An 18,197-nucleotide genomic window follows, 5' to 3' on the forward strand; every position below is an offset into this window, starting at 1 on the left:
ACCCGCAGACATCAGAAATCTCATGCATTTCATTAACTGTGACAAAAGGAAAAAATACTTGCGAGTAGTCGCCACCCACTGACTACTGACCACCGACCACCGACTACCGACCACCGACTACCGACCACCGACCACTGACCACTGACCACTGACCAGTGACCAGTGACCAGTGACCGCTCTGTCCACAAAGTGTTGACGCGTGTTCGGGTTTCCATTTAGGCTTTGGAGACAGCTCTGCCGAAAGACGAAAGACGAAAGACAGCTCCCCACGATTCCGATTCCCACTCGGCTTGAATGTTTAATCAGAGCCTCGCAGACCTCTCGATGGTGCAGCACGCATCAGTCCCAACTTAATTTGTAATCCATCAGCAGCCCCGGGGATGAGCAGCCAGAGCGTAACCTTTTTATTTTAATTTACGAGCTCCAAGTTTCGCTCAACTTAAACCCGTCCAAACTCCAAGCTGGGACAGAAACCATGCCGGGGAGAAAAAGGTTGCTCGGGGCGTCATCAATTTTGGCAAATGTTCTTTCTCAGGCCGCTGCCGCGACCCAGCAAATTGCAGCTAATTGAAAAGTGTGTGCTGAACAAATGGAAAAACCGAATCCTAAGTGCATTTCCAAGGCGAGCCGGGGCAAGTTAACGAGCCGCTTACGGGGGGCGGGGACTCGGAGCAGTGAGCGGTTTTCTATTGATGACGACAGTTTATAAAAATTACGCATGAGCAAACTAATTTTCATTATGAAAAGCGTCAAAGAGACAACAGCAAGCAGCAAACAGCAACAACGCTGCAGCGACAGATTGAAGTGGGATGAATGCCGCCGTTTGTGCACTCCGATTGAAGAATACTCTTTCCATTTCGACCCAAAGATATTACATCCAACGAAGAGGCTTCATTCAGAGTTTCCTTTGAATATTCATGGATGCAAAATGCCATTGGGGTATCCATTCAGCAATTCTCCTTGCATCCACGGAATAGGGTATTTCGCAAGCTAACAAGTCCGGCGACTGCAATCGCAATTTGGTAGTGCAAAAATAAACATTTTCATTTAAAATGTTATATTTATTGAACGGCGACATCTCTTCTGATATGATAACTCAAGGCGTAGGCGTGGGCTCCATCTGTCGTTGGCGGAAATTGTTTCGCAGTGGGAAAACGCAATTGACACGATTTCCCAAATATGTGCCACGACATATAGACACTCGTTCACTCGCTCACTCGCTCACTCGTTTACGCACATTATACGAGCATATGGATGTGTGTGGGTCTTTCCCTGGTGTTAATCAAAAGAGCTGTGCAAGTTTTTTAATGATGCTGCCACTTTGGTGTAATTAGGTAAATGGGACGGGAGCGGGAACGGAGACTGGAACTGGCACTGGCACTGGCACTGGGACTGGGACTGGGAGGGAACGATGGGGCAGAAGATGCTGACAAAATCGTTCAAGTTGAAAGGAAAACTTTTGCCCTAATGCAATTTGCGCATTTGCCACAAATGGAAAATTTTCTACTTGGCGTGGAGCAGCTCCATTGGCAGGACCATCTCACCGCACCTCCATTAAGGTGAAAGAATGGAGAGAGTTTTCTTTTTGTCGACTCGAGATGAGGTTTGAGTTTCTTTATTCCTTCAAGAGTGGGTGTCAGAGTTGTTTAATCGATTAATTAAAGGGATCTCTGGACGGCTCGAAGGCTCAAAGGGCAAAGGCTGTTCTTCTCCCTGTACGGAGTGCAATAAGTGTCAGCTTCAGTGGAGGGCCGCCGAGCAGCAATCCACCGAGCACAGTCGGCAATTACATGGCAAGACGGAGGGAGGAGGTAGGGAGGGGGTCTGGTCTATTCTAGTGGCCTGCCACTGACATCTTCACCCACCCATTCTCCCATTCACCCATTCAGGCGTTACCAATTTGGGAGCCATAAAACCGTCTGCAAGAAAAAAGAACAAACAAATTTTTGGCTCTGGCCCAGCGTTACACTCGTATTGTTGTCATGTCTGGTGCAGCGGTCAGAGTTGACAGGGTTCGGCGGGTCGGATGCGTAATCAATTGTTGCAGCTTTGTCACGTCTCTGGGAGATGGCCAGAACTATCTCCGAGTCCCTCCCACAGCCACAATCTACTTAATCGAGTTTCGAACACATTTTCAGGTCAGTTGCCAGTTGGCAGCTGCCTTTGTGCGCGATGTTCTATTGATTTCCATACAAAAAAATATATTGTACGAGCATGTAACAATAATAAGCAAAATTCCATTTCCATTTGCCAAAATGGATTGCTTACATGTCCGTAAATTAGCCGAAAAGAGGGAGAAAAGAGTGGTTAACAAACGAATCAACATTTCAAGCATTAATTACACATTTGGGAATCTCCACGCCAGCACCATCCAAGCAGGCACATCTCAGTCGGCGGACAATTGACCCAAACTGCCAATAAAATTGAGTAGCATGAAATGTAAATAAGAAGCCTTCTCTCCTCCTGGCTAATAGCTCGATTATGATGGCGATGACGCTGCCGATTCGCCATCCGAGGAGAATGTAACGAGAAAGCCATAAAATAAACAGTTGAATAATCTCCAATAATGAGAGCTGTTCCCATCTCGCCCTCGGGCCATCATCTTCAAGCCACACGAAATCGATTCGACAGCAAGCCAGCAATTCGAGTAATAACAGCCCAGAATACATGTGAGAATCTTAACAATGGGCCGGCGAAAGGAGAAGGAGAGTTCCGAGATCAAAGCGATCAGAAGTGCCCCGATCAGTGGGATCGACGGGCTATGGCTGGATTCAAGACACATAAACGGATCATAAACGGTTCGGAGGTGTGAACTTTCGTGTGGCCTTTGCTTTGATTGAAGTAAACCCAAACTGATAATTGTTTGGCAGCTCTAAAAATAGACTCCACATTTCTGCATTCATTATTATATTTCCGAATTATCGTAAACGGCACACGAGAGTGCTGTGTAATATGTATATGGGATATGGATGAAAATTCAAGAATTTTATTCTTATTTATGCAAAGGGAAGAATAAACAAAAATGAAGACAACAATTTTCTGTCAGCTGTGATTCCATCCCAACAAATCTGAGACTTCAATTCAGAATTGCATTCTTAAAGTTTTCCACCCTATTGAATCCCATTATCGCCAGCAGAGACTTTTCTTCTTTGATGATATACAAGCAAATTGATTTTCTCCTTAAACAGAAATCACATTTAATTATTTTTCTCTTAAAGTAGTTTTGAGCGCGCCAAAAACCAAATAAATTATGCAACAACTGTCATTAATAAAGTCGAGCGCAAAAAAAAACCCAAAATGAATACGAACGCAACAAAAATCGAAAATATCCCACAATGAATCAAGGTCAGCATAAGGCAGGCAGCATAACTGCAGCGGCAGTGGCAGAGTCAGAGTCAGTGGCAGCGGCAGCGGCAGCGGCAGCTCGGCAACAAATTAAAGTTGAATTTTGTGTTGAAAATCCAGTTTTGTATTTGGCGAGCTGCACTTGAAAAAAATTCGCAAACAATCCAAAAAGTGCAAAAACAACAAAAAACCAACTGAAACTGACGTTCGAGCCGCTGCTGCTGTTGCGGTTGTGCGTTGATTTCTTTTACATATCAAGTGAGCCGAAATTCGAAATTGATTCAATGAAGCCAGAACACAAGTTTGCATTTCGAGTCGAGAGCAGAGCTGGCTGGATTCTTTTCTGGGGGAAATATAAATTCACTGCATGTCAAAATCAATTTTCAGCTTTGATTAAACTTTGCCAGCTTTGCCAGATCGGGTTTCATTTTGATATTTTTCATATTTTCCACGGACACACACACGGCGTGTTTTTTTGGGGCGTGTCAGTGTCTGCGCTCTTGTAATTAATCGCTGCGAATGCAAAAATTTATGAGATTTCCATGAGTTTTTGAAGCTTACCGTGGCTGCAGAGCTTCGTAGCTGCGGGCAGGGCATGTGGGCTGAGCTGACCGCTGTCCGAAGTGGCATTGAAGTGCGTGGAAAAGTGCGTCAGAAAAGCACACACGTGCGACCGACCATATATCATTTAAAGTCACAGTCACAACAAAATCGTGTGACAATTAACTCGCCAAGACACCCGTACCCGACCACAGCTACCACTACGAGTACGAGTGCGAGTACGAGTGCGAGTACGAGTGCGAGTACGAGTGCGATTATGGGCTCGGCAATCGTTCAACTGTGAATATTTGCATGGCTCAGCCTCAGCCGAGCCGGCGATAAGGCGCTTTAACGATTATTTGATAAACGAGATTGAGATTGATCTGTCAAAATAACCAGCCAATGTCAACCAATCAATTGAGCAGCTAATACCGCCATATTCAGATCATTTAGGCCTGTCAAAGTTGCCCAGAAATTGAGCTTTGCCGTTTGCTCTCTCCAGAGTTCCAGAGCATAGCGCCATGGCATACGAAAACCAATGCCCAATTATCTATTGTAGAGAAACTACCAAGGTGTACATAATAACTTAGAGATTTGTTCAAATTCCGTACATTCTTCAAGGGGACTTCCTTGAGCACTCATAACAAAATAAGGACTGTATTATCCAGTTAGTCAATCCTTTCAGTGAAAGCGTTAACCAAGTTTTTCTATGATTTACAGCCCGAGTATCTCGTTCTAAAACACTGTGGAACTTTACCCATAGCCCATACCCACTTATGATATTGAGTCGTGAGCAAACAAAATCCCTTAACCACCTACGGGTATTGGAAGAGTAACATGAAACACTTTAAGCCCGCCAATACGCCGGGCGGGGCCTCATCCACCGCCTAAGAGGTTCGGAGAAATGTTTCCATTTTGCTGCCAATTTTCCGCACAAAACAATCTGCGAAACGTGTGCATGCATTTGGCTGCCTTTTGGTTTTGATTTTGTCCCATACCTTGTGTTTTTATCTTCGTGGCTATGTTTGGCTTCACCTTTTCAGTTTCAGTTTCAGTTTATTTTTGTTTTTCTTTTTGCCTCACACCCCACTCCGAGTGCAAATATTTGAATTTTCAGATTCGTTTGCAGATGGTTTAAGTTCTTGGGGGCCCGCATTTGCGTTGTTGCTAGGGGAAGATGATATTAATTTAGCGGATATCATAATAATTTCTATATTAGGGGAAGATATACGTAAGAAGAGTAAGACCTCCATTTTTCTTTTGTACACTCTCTTAGTTTACGCAGTAGTTTTCATCGCCTTGTCGTCAACCTGTTCAAAATCTTTCAAATCGCATAAAAGATACTAAATACCCGAGTGTTTACCATTGATATTCATAGCAAATAACAATTGATGCTTGTTTACAATTAGCAAAGTCGAGAGGAGTGAACGAATTATTAGTCATGAATGGAAATGGGCAAATCCATAAAATACTCCCCAGATTCGATTATCGGCAATTGAAATCCCTCATGTCATCGTTTGCTGTATTTTTAGTGCTATTTTTGGTACCCTTTCAAAAGGTATTTTCGTTTTATGTTATATTTATATTTTACTCTCAATTGAACATGAGGATAGTTTTTACCTCTATTTAATCAGATTATGTTTCGGAATTCGACCACTATGATGGGTGTCAAAAATAAGTATTATGGGAAAAAAGTTTTTTCCTATTAAATCAACATAGTTGAGTATCTAATAATTATCAAATGCATATATCTATATGACTCTTAAAATAGCTCACAAGCGGCAAGGGTATAAGAAATTCGACAACCAAAAGATAGCCTTTGGGCATTTTTTTCTCATGCTTTTTTTGGCTCTTTGCCTTATCCACGGGCCACATTTCGGAGGTGGCCAACTATCCGCATGTTGTTGGTGGCGGGGGAGGATGGCTGGTTGCTATTGGCGAGGTCAGTGGAACATAAACATGCCATAAATCATCGAGCAGGAGTGTGCGCGAGGTGGGAGCGGAGCCGCCGGCTCGTGCTGCGGATAACGGTGGGAAATCTCTTTTATTTCTGGACATATTTTTGCCCTGCTCATCCTGCGCAACCCGTCACCGTCACATAGCATGGCAGCCAGAATGTGGAGTAAAGATTCATTTAGTTGGTTCGCATATAAAAAAGCGATTCGTCGACACTTTGTAGCCCATTGCAAATCCAAAACTGTCAACAGACTCATTAATTATGGCCGGCAATAGTGCTGAAAAATGGGCCTGACCAACCGTTCTGCATGGAGCATTCTGTGTCAAATTTGTCATTCATCAGCTCCGCCTTTGTTTGCTGGAGTGGGCTCCTTCAGGCCTTTTGTTTTTGACTGGAACACGGCTCTGTGTGAATGAGCGTCGGTCAGTGTCCAGTCCCCGGCTGATTGGGGCCATTGTTGATATGAAGTGTTTGACGGGCTGTTGGCTAATTTTCTCCTTTATGAGTTCGGATTGAGTTTGGAAAAGTTTCTTTGTGCAGCTGATAAGGGTAATGTGCCGAAAAGTTTACGGAACCCGAACATATTACCTTTTTAAGGACGTTCGTTGCTATATGTGAAACTTTTTGAAAGGGCTATGCAATGAAATATAATTACGCATTGGCGAACATGTCACATATGAATGTACGATGAGGAGCTAGCCCTATATTTAAATAAAATAATTATAAATCACCCAAAATGGCAGCACGGTGGGGGTAACCCCTTATCTTTTTACAGTTTTGTAGACGATTTATCTGAGATACTTGCAGCGCAACGCATTATGAAGTATTATATTATTGATCAGCTTGTGCTGATCGAATACTCATTCGAGTTTCCTTTTTCGTGTGTGTCAGGCAGGCCCTGTTTCAGATTTAATCCAAGATCGCTTCACTATATCAAGAGCTGCCAAATCAGACTTTGCCTCTGAACCGATTATCCAACCGATATTCGATATTGTATCATATGGCTGCCATGAGGATGATCGTTCGTAAAAAAGTCTTTGTGCAATTAACCTAAATCGTGCTCATTCCTTAATATATCGCCGAATACGTATTCAAAATGACACGAAATAATTTGCTTATTCTGTCTCGGCTAACGAGGATTGATAGTGACGATCAATCACGAGCGAATGCACACATTTATAAATACATAAAGCGAAACGTGACACTCCATTAACCCCCCATTATCCCCCTCGCAGACAGCATCAATCACACCCGAGGGAGACCCTGGAACGGTGTGCATCTGCGAAACGTTAGGCGAGGCGACGTGAAACGCAAGAGATCAAAGTGAATCGAATCGTAAGGCCAAAGCAGAGAACGAAAGGAATCACAAAGAGAATCCAATAACAGTGCTACAATGCAGCAGAAAGTAAATGCACGGTAAATACGAAAATTGAATAGGAAAAACGCGAGGCAAGAGCGTACGTATAGAGTGCGAGCGGGAGAGGAAAGCGGGAGGACGAGCGGCGTCGGGCGTCGTGCGTCGGCAGCCGGGAATCATGAGCGAGAAACGAATCGCACACAAAACTGTCATCAAATGACAAATGCTTGACAGCATCAATCAGCAACTGCGACGACAACAGCGACGGCGACTGAGACGACAGCTATGGCAATGCATTGCCGGCGGCGTCGGGAGAGCGTCTGCGCTTGCAGTGGAGACAGCGGCAGTTTGTGGGTGCGTTTAAAGCTCTGCTCTCTGCTGCTGCTGCTGCTGCTGCTGCTTCTGCTTCTGCTGCCAGTAACAGCGTCGAACACCACCTTAGCGGTAAGCGAGGAAACCAAAGAGAACCAAGCTTCAGCCAAGCAAGAAAATCATCGAGGAGAACCACTTAGTGAACAATTTAGCCAAATAACTGTTAACAGAACGTCAGCAACGCCCACTGCAACGCCCAATACCACGCCCACTACCACGCCCCTGAGCACGCCCAGCACCGCCATGGCGACGGGAATCAGGGAGAACGTCATGCTGCCCTCGGCAGATCCCGAGCGCGAGGCCCAGATTCTCTACGAGAAGTCCCTTCAGGAGTACCACGGCAGCCAGATGGCAACCGCAGCCACCGCGGACGCAGGCAGCGGCAGGCCGCAGCAGCGTACGCTGCACTCGCTCTGCGAGCGCTGGCAGCAAAAGCATTGCCACTGCAGCGGCAGCCTGGAGAGCGTCAAGCTGACCTGCCGCGGCATCGGCATCCTGGCAGTGCCCGTCAACCTGCCCACCGAGGTCTACTACCTGTGAGTATACCCAGGCGGGGTTCAAACTAGGGTCTAACTAGGATGCTACTGGGCAAAACTTTTCTGTCTTACATTTCACTTTATTATTCTTCAAGAAGAATACTCATTACATGAACAACCATTCCAACAAAATCTATGTGTATGTATTTCTTTTTCAAATAATTTTTACCTCATTTAGTACTAGTACCACACGAATCACACATAAGTTGCAGCAATTAAATTGGGAATGATACAGAAACTTCCTCTTATTGAGCGATTAGGATGGCTTACAAACCGAGATTTCGAAGCATTTTGCCGCTGCTCGCATTCCTCAATCCGCATAATTACAAGTCAATTTCGCAGTCTTCGGTCCGATTCGGTTTCGGGCGATTTTGGCATGCGGTTTAATCTAATTACACATACGCCACGTTGTGCAGCGTTTCGCAATCATCGCCATCGTCATCATCATCATCATCATCAGCGTCAGCGTGTCAACGCTGCCAGTGCTCACGTATGAGAGTCACGTTTTCTTGCCGCCGACGGGCTCTCTCAAAGGAGTTTGGAGCCGTTTTTGGCCGAGCCAAAGTTTCTTTCCACTGATTAATGGCCAACTCGAACCGTCCATATATAAATAAGTAAATAGCTTATTAATTAACGCATCGCTCGTCGCTCAGGGACCCCAGTCATAAGCCATTTAAATCACTTGCATCTTATGCCAGCGAATCACGTGAACGATGAGTCTTCAAAGTTTTCGCTGGGCAAACAGATCGCATCTTTTTGGAAAACTCTTTCCATGCCAGGCAGTTCATCTTCATTGTTATGCCATTTTCCCTTCTGGGGGGGTCTAAGGTTCGCTCAATATGTTTTTATTCCGTACCCGCTTTGATTGATAGCCCACCCATTGGGATCTTTTTTTCTTGGCATCATTTAAGCCTCGTTTTCTATTCATGACAATGGAAGTGTTTTTTGCTCGACTCGGTGGCTTTTTGATAGATGAATTGATGGGGCTGCCAATGATTCCATAAAGTTATTAATTTGCTTATTGTTTTTGCTTTCTTTCTGTCATTTACTTCTTACACAGGGACTTGGGCAACAACAATCTAACCAAATTGGAGGCCAACTCATTTTTTATGGTACCACATCTGGAGGAGCTGTAAGTATAAGTGGATCGAAAATTTCCTGATTAATAGAAGAAGGAATTGCGAAAAAAGTTCTACAAAGAATTTGAAATTATTATACATTCCTTCAGCATTGCCATGCTTTACAGAATTAATGATCAAGTGTACCGGTTTGATTCATTGTCCAGATTATTCCACCCTTCGCCCACTGTCCCTCTGTCTGTCAGACCTCCGTTGGGGTATTTTAGAAACCGCAGAACTTCCCCATTTTAATCTGTGCCGGACTCGAACAACAGGAGCAGAAAATATGACAGCAGTATAAAAAACTTTCGTCATTTTAACGGGCAAAGTTGCCCTTCACGGGCGTGGCAACTCATTATTCAATTTCACAGCAAACCCCTCCCATCCACAAATCCACAAACACAAAACAGCAAAAACAAAAAAAAGCGAGATAGAAAAAATCACAGCGGTCAACACCCTACCCATCCCTGACCAAAGCTAACCCCAGCCTCAGCCTCAACTTCAACCACTGTCCTGGGCCGGGCCGAGTCTTTGGTAATATAAATTACTTGATTACGCTGTATATTTCAGCGAGTTGGCACGATTAATTACTCCTGACTGTGCTATCCTTGCAATTTCCTGCACTTTAGCCGGAGACACTCGACTTTAGTTTAACTTTATTCCGGATATTTTGTTGACCAAGGGAAGGTTTATTTGCAGGACTTTGTCGGACAATAGCATCATTAATATGGATCCCAATGCATTTTATGGTTTGGGCAAATTGAAACGTTTGAATTTGCAGAACTGTGGCCTCAAATCGTTGCCGCCGCAGTCGTTCCAAGGACTTGGCCAGCTGACTAGCCTGTAAGTATGCCACAGAAAAGTATTTAACAAATAAAGCACCATCATTCCTGTCTGCTTGAGTATCTGTGCGGGTACGTGGAGTGGACGTTGATGTTTGCTTTTATGCATTGCAATTAAGTTGAGCATAGGATATCGTCGAGACGGAGAAGCAGATCAAGGACTCCTCAGCTGGATCAACATCTACTCGCATTTGTTTGTCTCACACAAACTTAGAAGCGAACACACATGCACCAGCACAGCAATTACACGCTATTTTCTCATTTTTTTCGCAATCCTTTTACACTTTTCCCGCTGTTTCCCCCTGTTTTTCCGTTTATATTTGGATACTTTTGCCATGGCTAAAAAAACACAAACCACACGACCAACCCACGACCCATCAAGTCAATTGAATGGCAACGCCTTGGCCAGTCTGGATGGGGATTGTCTGGGGCACTTGCAGCGGCTCCGCACCCTGCGACTCGAGGGCAATCTCTTCTATCGCATCCCGACGAACGCCCTGGCCGGACTCAGAACCCTCGAAGCACTGTGAGCCTTTGATTTGCTTATTTCCAAACTTTTCACACTAATTATTTCCCTCTGCATGTCCAGCTAAAATTGTTGATCTAACCAAACGAAATTGGCAAACTGTTGGCTTGTTTTTCTAATCCATGTCGCTGTTGGGCCATTATGAATATTTATTTTTCCACCCTTGAGTATTTTTTGGCATGCGTTCGGATAATTTTTTGGACAATTTTTGAGCCGCAATTAGCAGAAGTGTTTAAGTCTGACAATTTATGTGCGGTTCGCATTTTCAAACTAATTATGCTAATTTTTAGGCTTAACTAACTAACTAATTTTCAGGGAATAAAATGGGTCTACATCATATATACCCATTTCAATGCATTTATCTTTTACGTACATACATACATATGTGTAAAACTAGCACTCAGCCTTAAATTGCATGCCAGTGTTCTCTTCGCTGAACAGTAAATCTTTAATAAACGAACCATAACCAATAATAATAATTTTATGTGCATGTTTATCCGCGTACTTTGACCCCTCAAGTTTTGCCATAGTATTACCATTTTTGATCTATAAACTTACTCCAACCACAAAAAGAATTGAATTATAAATGAAAGTTAAGGGATAATAAAACCGTGCCATTGCTCATAATTCTCCCCGTCTGCTTCCACTTTACGCCAACCATCGCCAGCAATTTGGGCAGCAATTTGTTGACAATAATAAACGACGAGGACTTTCCCCGAATGCCAAACTTGATCGTGCTGTAAGTAATCGGAGTCGCCCCACACCGCTCCCTATGTGCACAAGTTGCAGCATTAATTTTCTTTCGTTTTTACTGCAGCTTGCTGAAGCGAAATCAAATCATGAAAATCTCCGCGGGGGCTCTCAAAAATTTAACCGCCTTAAAAGTTCTGTAAGTAACAAAAGCAAGAGCTCCGAAATACTTTCAGCACTTTACACACACATGAGCAGGGCAGACATGACATAAGCCCCCTGACACCGCTTCGACCTACAAAACTGCAATTGATATCGAATAGAAAAATACAAAAATCGTAGCAAGTAAGTCCGAAGTGTGTATACACTAGTTGCGACCTCAGAGCAGCATCAATATAGGCATCTAAACAGTTTTCGGAAATGTGTTAAGTAATGTTCGTCCTTGTAGGATATTCCCATTAAATGTTTGTGACACTTCCAACCAGTTCATCCACCAACCATATCATTTATTCATTTTTATTTAAGAAAAACCGGATCTTTCTTAGCGATGACTAGAAGCAAGACAAGGGGGGCTACAGTGTACCCCTTCTGCAATGTAATGGTAGCAATTGTTAGGACGAGGAAAACGCGAGGCAACTTTAGTCAAGCACAAAGTGCCAAGTGGAAATGGTGTTTATCCATTTTGCGGCCATGGCTCGAATAAATTTCAATTTTCCACCAAAAGTGTGGGAAAAAGTTTTCGTTTTTCTTTTTATTTTTACTCCCGGTTCGGTTCGGTTCGGTTCGGTTTGGTTCAGCAACTTAAATTGTCGTCGACCGCGTTGACGTTTTGCTCTGCTGTTTACCGCAAATTTTTGGCTTTTGCACTGCATATTCTCACTTCTCCGTGGGCCCATAAAAACTTCCGCTCCTTAGCCGTGGCCTCCCTCTGGGCGGGACAGCAGACAAATATGCAAATTTATGTTGTGGCTGACAGACTTCCATTCTCTTTGTGAAGGAGCATACGGAGGGGGTGCGGCGGCAGGGGCGGGGCAAACCTTCCGAGGAATGCATCAAGTGAAAGTGAAAAACTTTCGCCGTGCAACGCGTAAATCTAAGCATTGAAGAAGAATGGGGAGAACGTTCCGTGTGCATGCTAGCATTTGTTTCGGGATTCATGGGAAACACCGCCCACATCCCACCTTTAGGGGAGACTCTTCTGCACTCGGAGTGGGTCATATGCAGAAGTTGGGGCTGGGGGCCAGAGCAGCTGTTGTTTGTAGTTTCTACCGCAGAGGGGACGAGCTTGTGCAATAACATTTTGCTGGTACAAGGAGCACAAGGAAGAACATGCCTCTTGCATGTTGAGTATTTTGATCTATCTAGAGTATATGCCTAATGAATGTGCGATGTTTCAGAAAAATATTACCCAAAGAGAAGTAGTGTGAAAAACCAAAAACCAAACCAAATCAAATCGTATTTTATTTGAGAGATCTAGCATTCTCCATTATGCTACATTTTATTTGAATATTCAATCTTTCAGTATCCCCAGGTAGAAATGGTCGAAAATCAATGCACTTCAATGCACTTTAAAATACTCGTCAACTTTATTTTCATGCATAAATTTGCACACTCCCTGCCAGAGGAAATTGGAAACCCTCCGGTTCGAAATACGTGCTGTCACGTAGCCAAACTGACCCCAAACAAAGCCATGAGAATGTGATTGTGAATATTCCAGGAACGAGAAGGAGACTCCGTTCCTACTGTAATCGAAATATACAAAAATATACTTTAAATATGCGTCTGTGCTGTCTTTCTTTGCAGGGAACTGGATGATAATTTAATAAGCAGTTTGCCCGAGGGTCTCAACAAATTGTCGCAGCTGCAGGAGCTGTAAGTCTTCCCCAGATACTCCCATCCCCATCCTCACTCCCGTACACAGATATCCTATAAGAAAACAGGTGCCCGGCCGAGATTAGAAAGCACGGATGGGATGCAACTGCTGCCCGTGGTTGTTGACTTGCCACAGCATTTCCTACATTGTCGGGCGGCAAACAGGCGGAAAACAAAAATCATAACGCATCATTACTTGTGGAATTTATAGCCCCTGCCCCAAGCTTCCCCTTCCTGAGTCCTCCTTCTATTCGAATGTCATAAGAAAACCAACCGAGAACTCCAATCGAGAGCTGAAAGTTGCATTTTGTTTTTGCCTCACGCCCGCTTCCATGAGCAGCTCCAGCTGCACTATAGCAGCCACATCATGTGGCAACAGTCAGTGGCAACTGTCATGGCAATGTTGACATCGTTTGCGATTGCAGCTCCCCAAGGAAATTCAATTTCTGGTAAACAGGATAATTATGAGCATGTTAAATGTTGCGATAAAAGCCACGCTGCGCTGCATCCCAGAGCCATCGCGACCATGATTGGGGAATTAAGCTGGAAAATAAATTGGGAGGAGGGCGGGGCAGAGACTCCTCCATTTCCTGGCATGTGTGCGGCTTGGCAACGACAAAAAAATCAAATTTAAAAGGATTAAAACATTCACTAAGCGTCTGCTATTTCTTGACTCAGTTTTTCAGTCGGGAAAGGAGAGAAAGTTAGCCGAATGCCGGAGCCCCGAAGCCCAGACAATGCCACAAATTAAACTAGATAAGCAACGGGAGACAATATATGAACGAAAGTTCATTTGTTTGGTTCAAAATTTAAAGAAGGATGCGGGCATCGAAGCAACTTTTGTGGCTGCTGATTGCGGTTCTGAGAGCTTGCATTCAGCTGCACTTCCCAGACCAGCGCCTGAATGGTGGCCAAGAAAAACGAAAAGATGTTAACAATATGAGAATCGAAAAGAATGCAGTTGTCACAGTTTATTTTTGGGTTTCTTGCTTGGCAAACTTGACTTTTAAATGCAGCTGTTTCCGAGTGCCACTTGCCAGGAGTGTGCATCCAAAAGATACTTTTCTTGGCAGTTGGTAAACGGTTTTATTAAATTTCTTTGAAACCCCCTGCCACACTGTTCCTTCCAGTTCTATGACCAGCAATCGATTGCGATGGATAAACGATACGGAGCTGCCGAGGAGCATGCAAATGCTGGACTTGAGAGCCAATCCCCTTTCCACCATTACGGCAGGCGCCTTTCGAGGAATGACCAAGCTGAGGAAGCTGTAAGTTGAGAGCAGACCCTGATGGATCTTTAGTAGAAGTATCTCTTTCCCCCATCCTGTAGAATCCTTTCGGATGTGCGGACTCTCCGCGCTTTTCCCGATCTCGAGGCCTGCCACGCACTGGAGGTACTCAAGCTGGACCGTGCCGGCATCCAGGAGGTGCCAACGAATCTGTGCCGTCAAACGCCAAGACTGAAGAGTTTGTAAGTGTGGGAAAACGTCATAGAACTAGCCCATGATAAACTGAGATATTCTGTTTCTTCTACTCACAGAGAACTAAAAACCAATTCCCTGAAACGCATCCCAAATTTAAGTAGCTGCAGAGACTTAAGGCTGTTGTGAGTATTGGACATTGTACTAGGGAACTGCCTGTGACCTCCATTCCTTTCAGAGATCTATCGAGCAATCAAATTGAGACCCTTCAGGGCAAACCCTTTCACGGTCTGAAGAAGCTGAACGATCTGCTTCTCTCGTACAACCGCATCAGTGCACTCCCACAGGATGCTTTCCAAGGCATACCCAAGCTGCAGCTGCTGTAAGCTAAGATCATTGGGGAACTATGAGGAAACCTCTAATAGGTTCTTCGATTTTGTATCTACAGCGATCTGGAGGGAAATGATATTACCTCCATACACAAAGAGGCCTTTGCCGGTTTCACCGCCCTCGAAGATCTCAATCTGGGCAACAACATCTTCCCTGAGCTGCCCGAGTCGGGCTTGAGAGCTCTGCTGCATCTGAAGACCTTCAACAATCCCAAGCTGAGGGAATTTCCGCCTCCGGACACCTTTCCGCGCATCCAAACGCTGATTCTGTCCTATGCCTATCATTGCTGCGCCTTTCTGCCCCTGGTTGCGATGTCAGCGAAGAGGAAAACCTCACAAGTGCAGGAGGCGGTACTCTTTCCCTCCGATGCTGAGTTCGACATGACGCTATGGAACAACAGCATGATGAATATCTGGCCACAAATGCGTAAGTAGCTCAAGAGTAAACCCATACACACACATATGCTGTCAACGAAGTAGCAGGATATCATGGAGCAGATCAGTCTTAGTCTAGAGGTATTTCGTTAGCATAGATCTCCAGCACACAGAAGAAACTAAATAGTTGACCATAAAGATTGACAGGATGACCGAATCTGGACCAGACCGGATCAATATTACAGCCAGAAGCACCAAATGAATGTTCCCGATCGTTTTCTTGAGTTTTTATATGCAAAATTAAAGAATACAAATTCCAAACATGGACGAAGTAGTGACAGATTTATCATTTTCTCTTCTGTTCTCATCAGACAATCTCAGCAAGCAGCTGGGAGCAGCCATGCACGATCCCTGGGAGGGGGCCACATTCGGCGAGGATCAGCTGCAGTCCCCGACGGGTGGACAATCGCCCACTAGCTACATGGAGGAGTATTTCGAGGAGCACGACGTGAGCGGGCCTGCCACGGGCTATGGCTTTGGAACGGGTCTGTTCTCGGGCATGTCCGCGGATGACTTTCAGCCGGGGTCGGTGCAATGTCTGCCAATGCCCGGGCCCTTCCTGCCGTGCGCCGATCTCTTCGACTGGTGGACTCTGCGCTGCGGCGTGTGGGTGGTCTTCCTGCTGGCCCTCCTCGGAAACGGCACCGTGGTTTTTGTGCTTCTCTGCTCTCGCTCGAAGATGGATGTGCCCAGATTCCTGGTGTGCAACCTGGCGGCCGCGGACTTCTTCATGGGCTTCTACCTGGGCATTCTGGCCATTGTCGACGCAGCCACTCTCGGGGAGTTCCGGATGTTTGCCATCCCCTGGCAGATGTCGCTGCTGTGCCAGCTGGCCGGGTTCCTGGCAGTGCTCAGCTCTGAACTCTCGGTCTACACTCTGGCCGTGATCACGCTGGAGCGGAACTACGCAATCACCCATGCCATACACCTGAACAAGCGCCTTTCCCTCCGGCAAGCTGGCTATATCATGAGCGTGGGCTGGGTCTTCGCTTTGATCATGGCTCTTCTCCCCCTGCTGGGCGTCTCGGACTACCGGAAGTTCGCTGTGTGTCTGCCCTTCGAGACGACGACGGGAGTGGCCAGCCTGACCTATGTTATATCCCTGATGGTCATCAACGGGTGTGCCTTCCTCACGCTGATGGGCTGCTACCTGAAGATGTACTGGGCCATCCGGGGCAGCCAGGCCTGGAACACGAACGACTCCCGGATAGCCAAGCGCATGGCTCTGCTGGTCTTCACCGACTTCCTCTGCTGGTCCCCCATCGCCTTTTTCTCGATCACGGCCATCTTCGGCCTGCAGTTGATCTCTTTGGAGCAGGCCAAGATCTTCACGGTGTTCGTTCTGCCCCTCAACAGCTGCTGCAACCCCTTTCTCTACGCCATCATGACGAAGCAATTCAAGAAGGACTGTGTCACACTCTGCAAACACTTCGAGGAGTCGCGCGTAATGGGAGGCGGCACGGGCGCAAGAGGTGCCGTAGCCCGGGCAAAGAGGGGGGAGCTGCCACCGCCACTCCTACCGGCGACGGCGGCTCATCCGCCGGGCTGCCGCTGCCTGAGAATGCTGCCCAGCGAGATGCCCAATTGGCACAAGATGGAGCAGGCGCCGGGTCTCTGGCAGCGCCTGAGAACATTCTGCTGTGGCGACCGGCGCCGCCGTCGTAAGCAACGCCGACAGCCGCAGCAGCGACGCCCCAGGGCCTACACCGCCGCAGCCGCCAATCCCTACCAGTACCAGTTCGCTGAGCTGCGACAGCAGCGCCAAAACCGGGCCAGCTCCATCTCTAGCGAGAACTTCTGCAGCTCGCGATCGTCCAGCTGGAGGCACGGCCCGCCCTCCTCCGCTCCGGTACCGCAGAGCAACTGCAGCATGCCGCTGAAAATAATGGAGCCCCACGGGCATATGCACGGGCACGGACGGCGTAGACATTCCGCCTGGCTGATCACCAGAAAGACTTCGCAGGACTCGAATCTGTCAAGCTCGAGGAACGACTCCTCGGCCTCAGCCACCACAGCCAGCACTTCGACCTTCCGACTATCCCGCTCTAGTGCCGGAAGCAGCACGCCTCTGCCCTCGATCATAGGTACGGAAATCCTTTTGAATCTATGTCATCAATTATGAATTTTATATTTTGTAACTATGCACTCTTGCACAGCCCACAACGGAAAGACATTGAACGAGGTGACAAAGCCTCGTCTGGTGCGACAGGAGGCGGTCCAAGAGGAGGAGGACTCTTCGCCACCACGTCTGGGAGTGCGCTTCCTGCCCACCATTCCGTCGGCGGCCGACAGTTCGGTCATCCTGGAGGATGGTGACTCGGCCAACACCAGTGGAGTTGCTGGATTTCTGGGCATGCCCCAGCCGGGGGCCTCTAGCGGCTTCCTCATAGCACCCACATCCACACCACCAGTGGTGCTGCAGCCCGAAAAGCCGCCACCCGATCCCAACGATGCCCCGCCATGATGGTGGGACTGGGGCTGGCGGGGGCTGGGCAGAGCCAACCGGGAGACCTTCTTGTAGAGGCCAAGGGAACAGAAAGCAAACTGTGTTCATAGATTGTATTCGGGGGCGGGGCGGGCAAAGAATAGGGAACTTAGGATAGCTAAAGACAAAGCAAAACAAAAACCCCATTAGGCACAAGAAACACGATACAAACATATATTGTACGTAGTCTTAAGTAGTCAATTCGTTAAGCAAAACCATTGCCGACTCTGATCCACTTCAAGCTTAATACGGATCTGCCAAGAAATTGCTTTTTTTGTCCAAAATAGTTGGAAAATTTAAATATTTGGCGAA

At 46.3% G+C, this 18,197-nt stretch overlaps 1 protein-coding gene across 1 annotated transcript; it reads left to right on the forward strand.

Moving 5' to 3' along the window:
- The first annotated feature begins 7,719 nt into the window (after positions 1-7,719).
- LOC6598105 (leucine-rich repeat-containing G-protein coupled receptor 6) lies at positions 7,720-18,006 on the forward strand. The gene is made up of 14 exons (XM_026987754.1): positions 7,720-8,107; positions 9,168-9,239; positions 9,925-10,068; positions 10,450-10,593; positions 11,261-11,332; positions 11,411-11,482; positions 13,087-13,155; positions 14,286-14,423; positions 14,486-14,626; positions 14,696-14,761; positions 14,815-14,958; positions 15,025-15,392; positions 15,712-17,484; positions 17,557-18,006. Exons 1-14 carry the CDS (start codon positions 7,815-7,817, stop codon positions 17,862-17,864), a joined length of 3,804 nt encoding a protein of 1,267 aa, XP_026843555.1. The 5' UTR covers positions 7,720-7,814; the 3' UTR covers positions 17,865-18,006.
- Positions 18,007-18,197: the final 191 nt, after the last annotated feature.

The sequence above is a fragment of the Drosophila persimilis genome, unplaced genomic scaffold (genome assembly GCF_003286085.1).
Source record: "Drosophila persimilis strain 14011-0111.01,24,50 unplaced genomic scaffold, DperRS2 tig00000124-arrow-pilon, whole genome shotgun sequence".
Lineage (NCBI taxonomy): Eukaryota > Metazoa > Arthropoda > Insecta > Diptera > Drosophilidae > Drosophila > Drosophila persimilis.

Excerpts from the sequence above, each read along its gene's own strand:
- LOC6598105 (XM_026987754.1), top strand. The coding sequence starts at position 7,815 with ATGGCGACGGGAATCAGGGAGAACGTCATGCTGCCCTCGGCAGATCCC. Across the intron at positions 8,108-9,167 it reads CCCACCGAGGTCTACTACCT|GGACTTGGGCAACAACAATC; the intron begins GTGAGTATACCC and ends CTTCTTACACAG. Across the intron at positions 13,156-14,285 it reads TTGTCGCAGCTGCAGGAGCT|TTCTATGACCAGCAATCGAT; the intron begins GTAAGTCTTCCC and ends TGTTCCTTCCAG.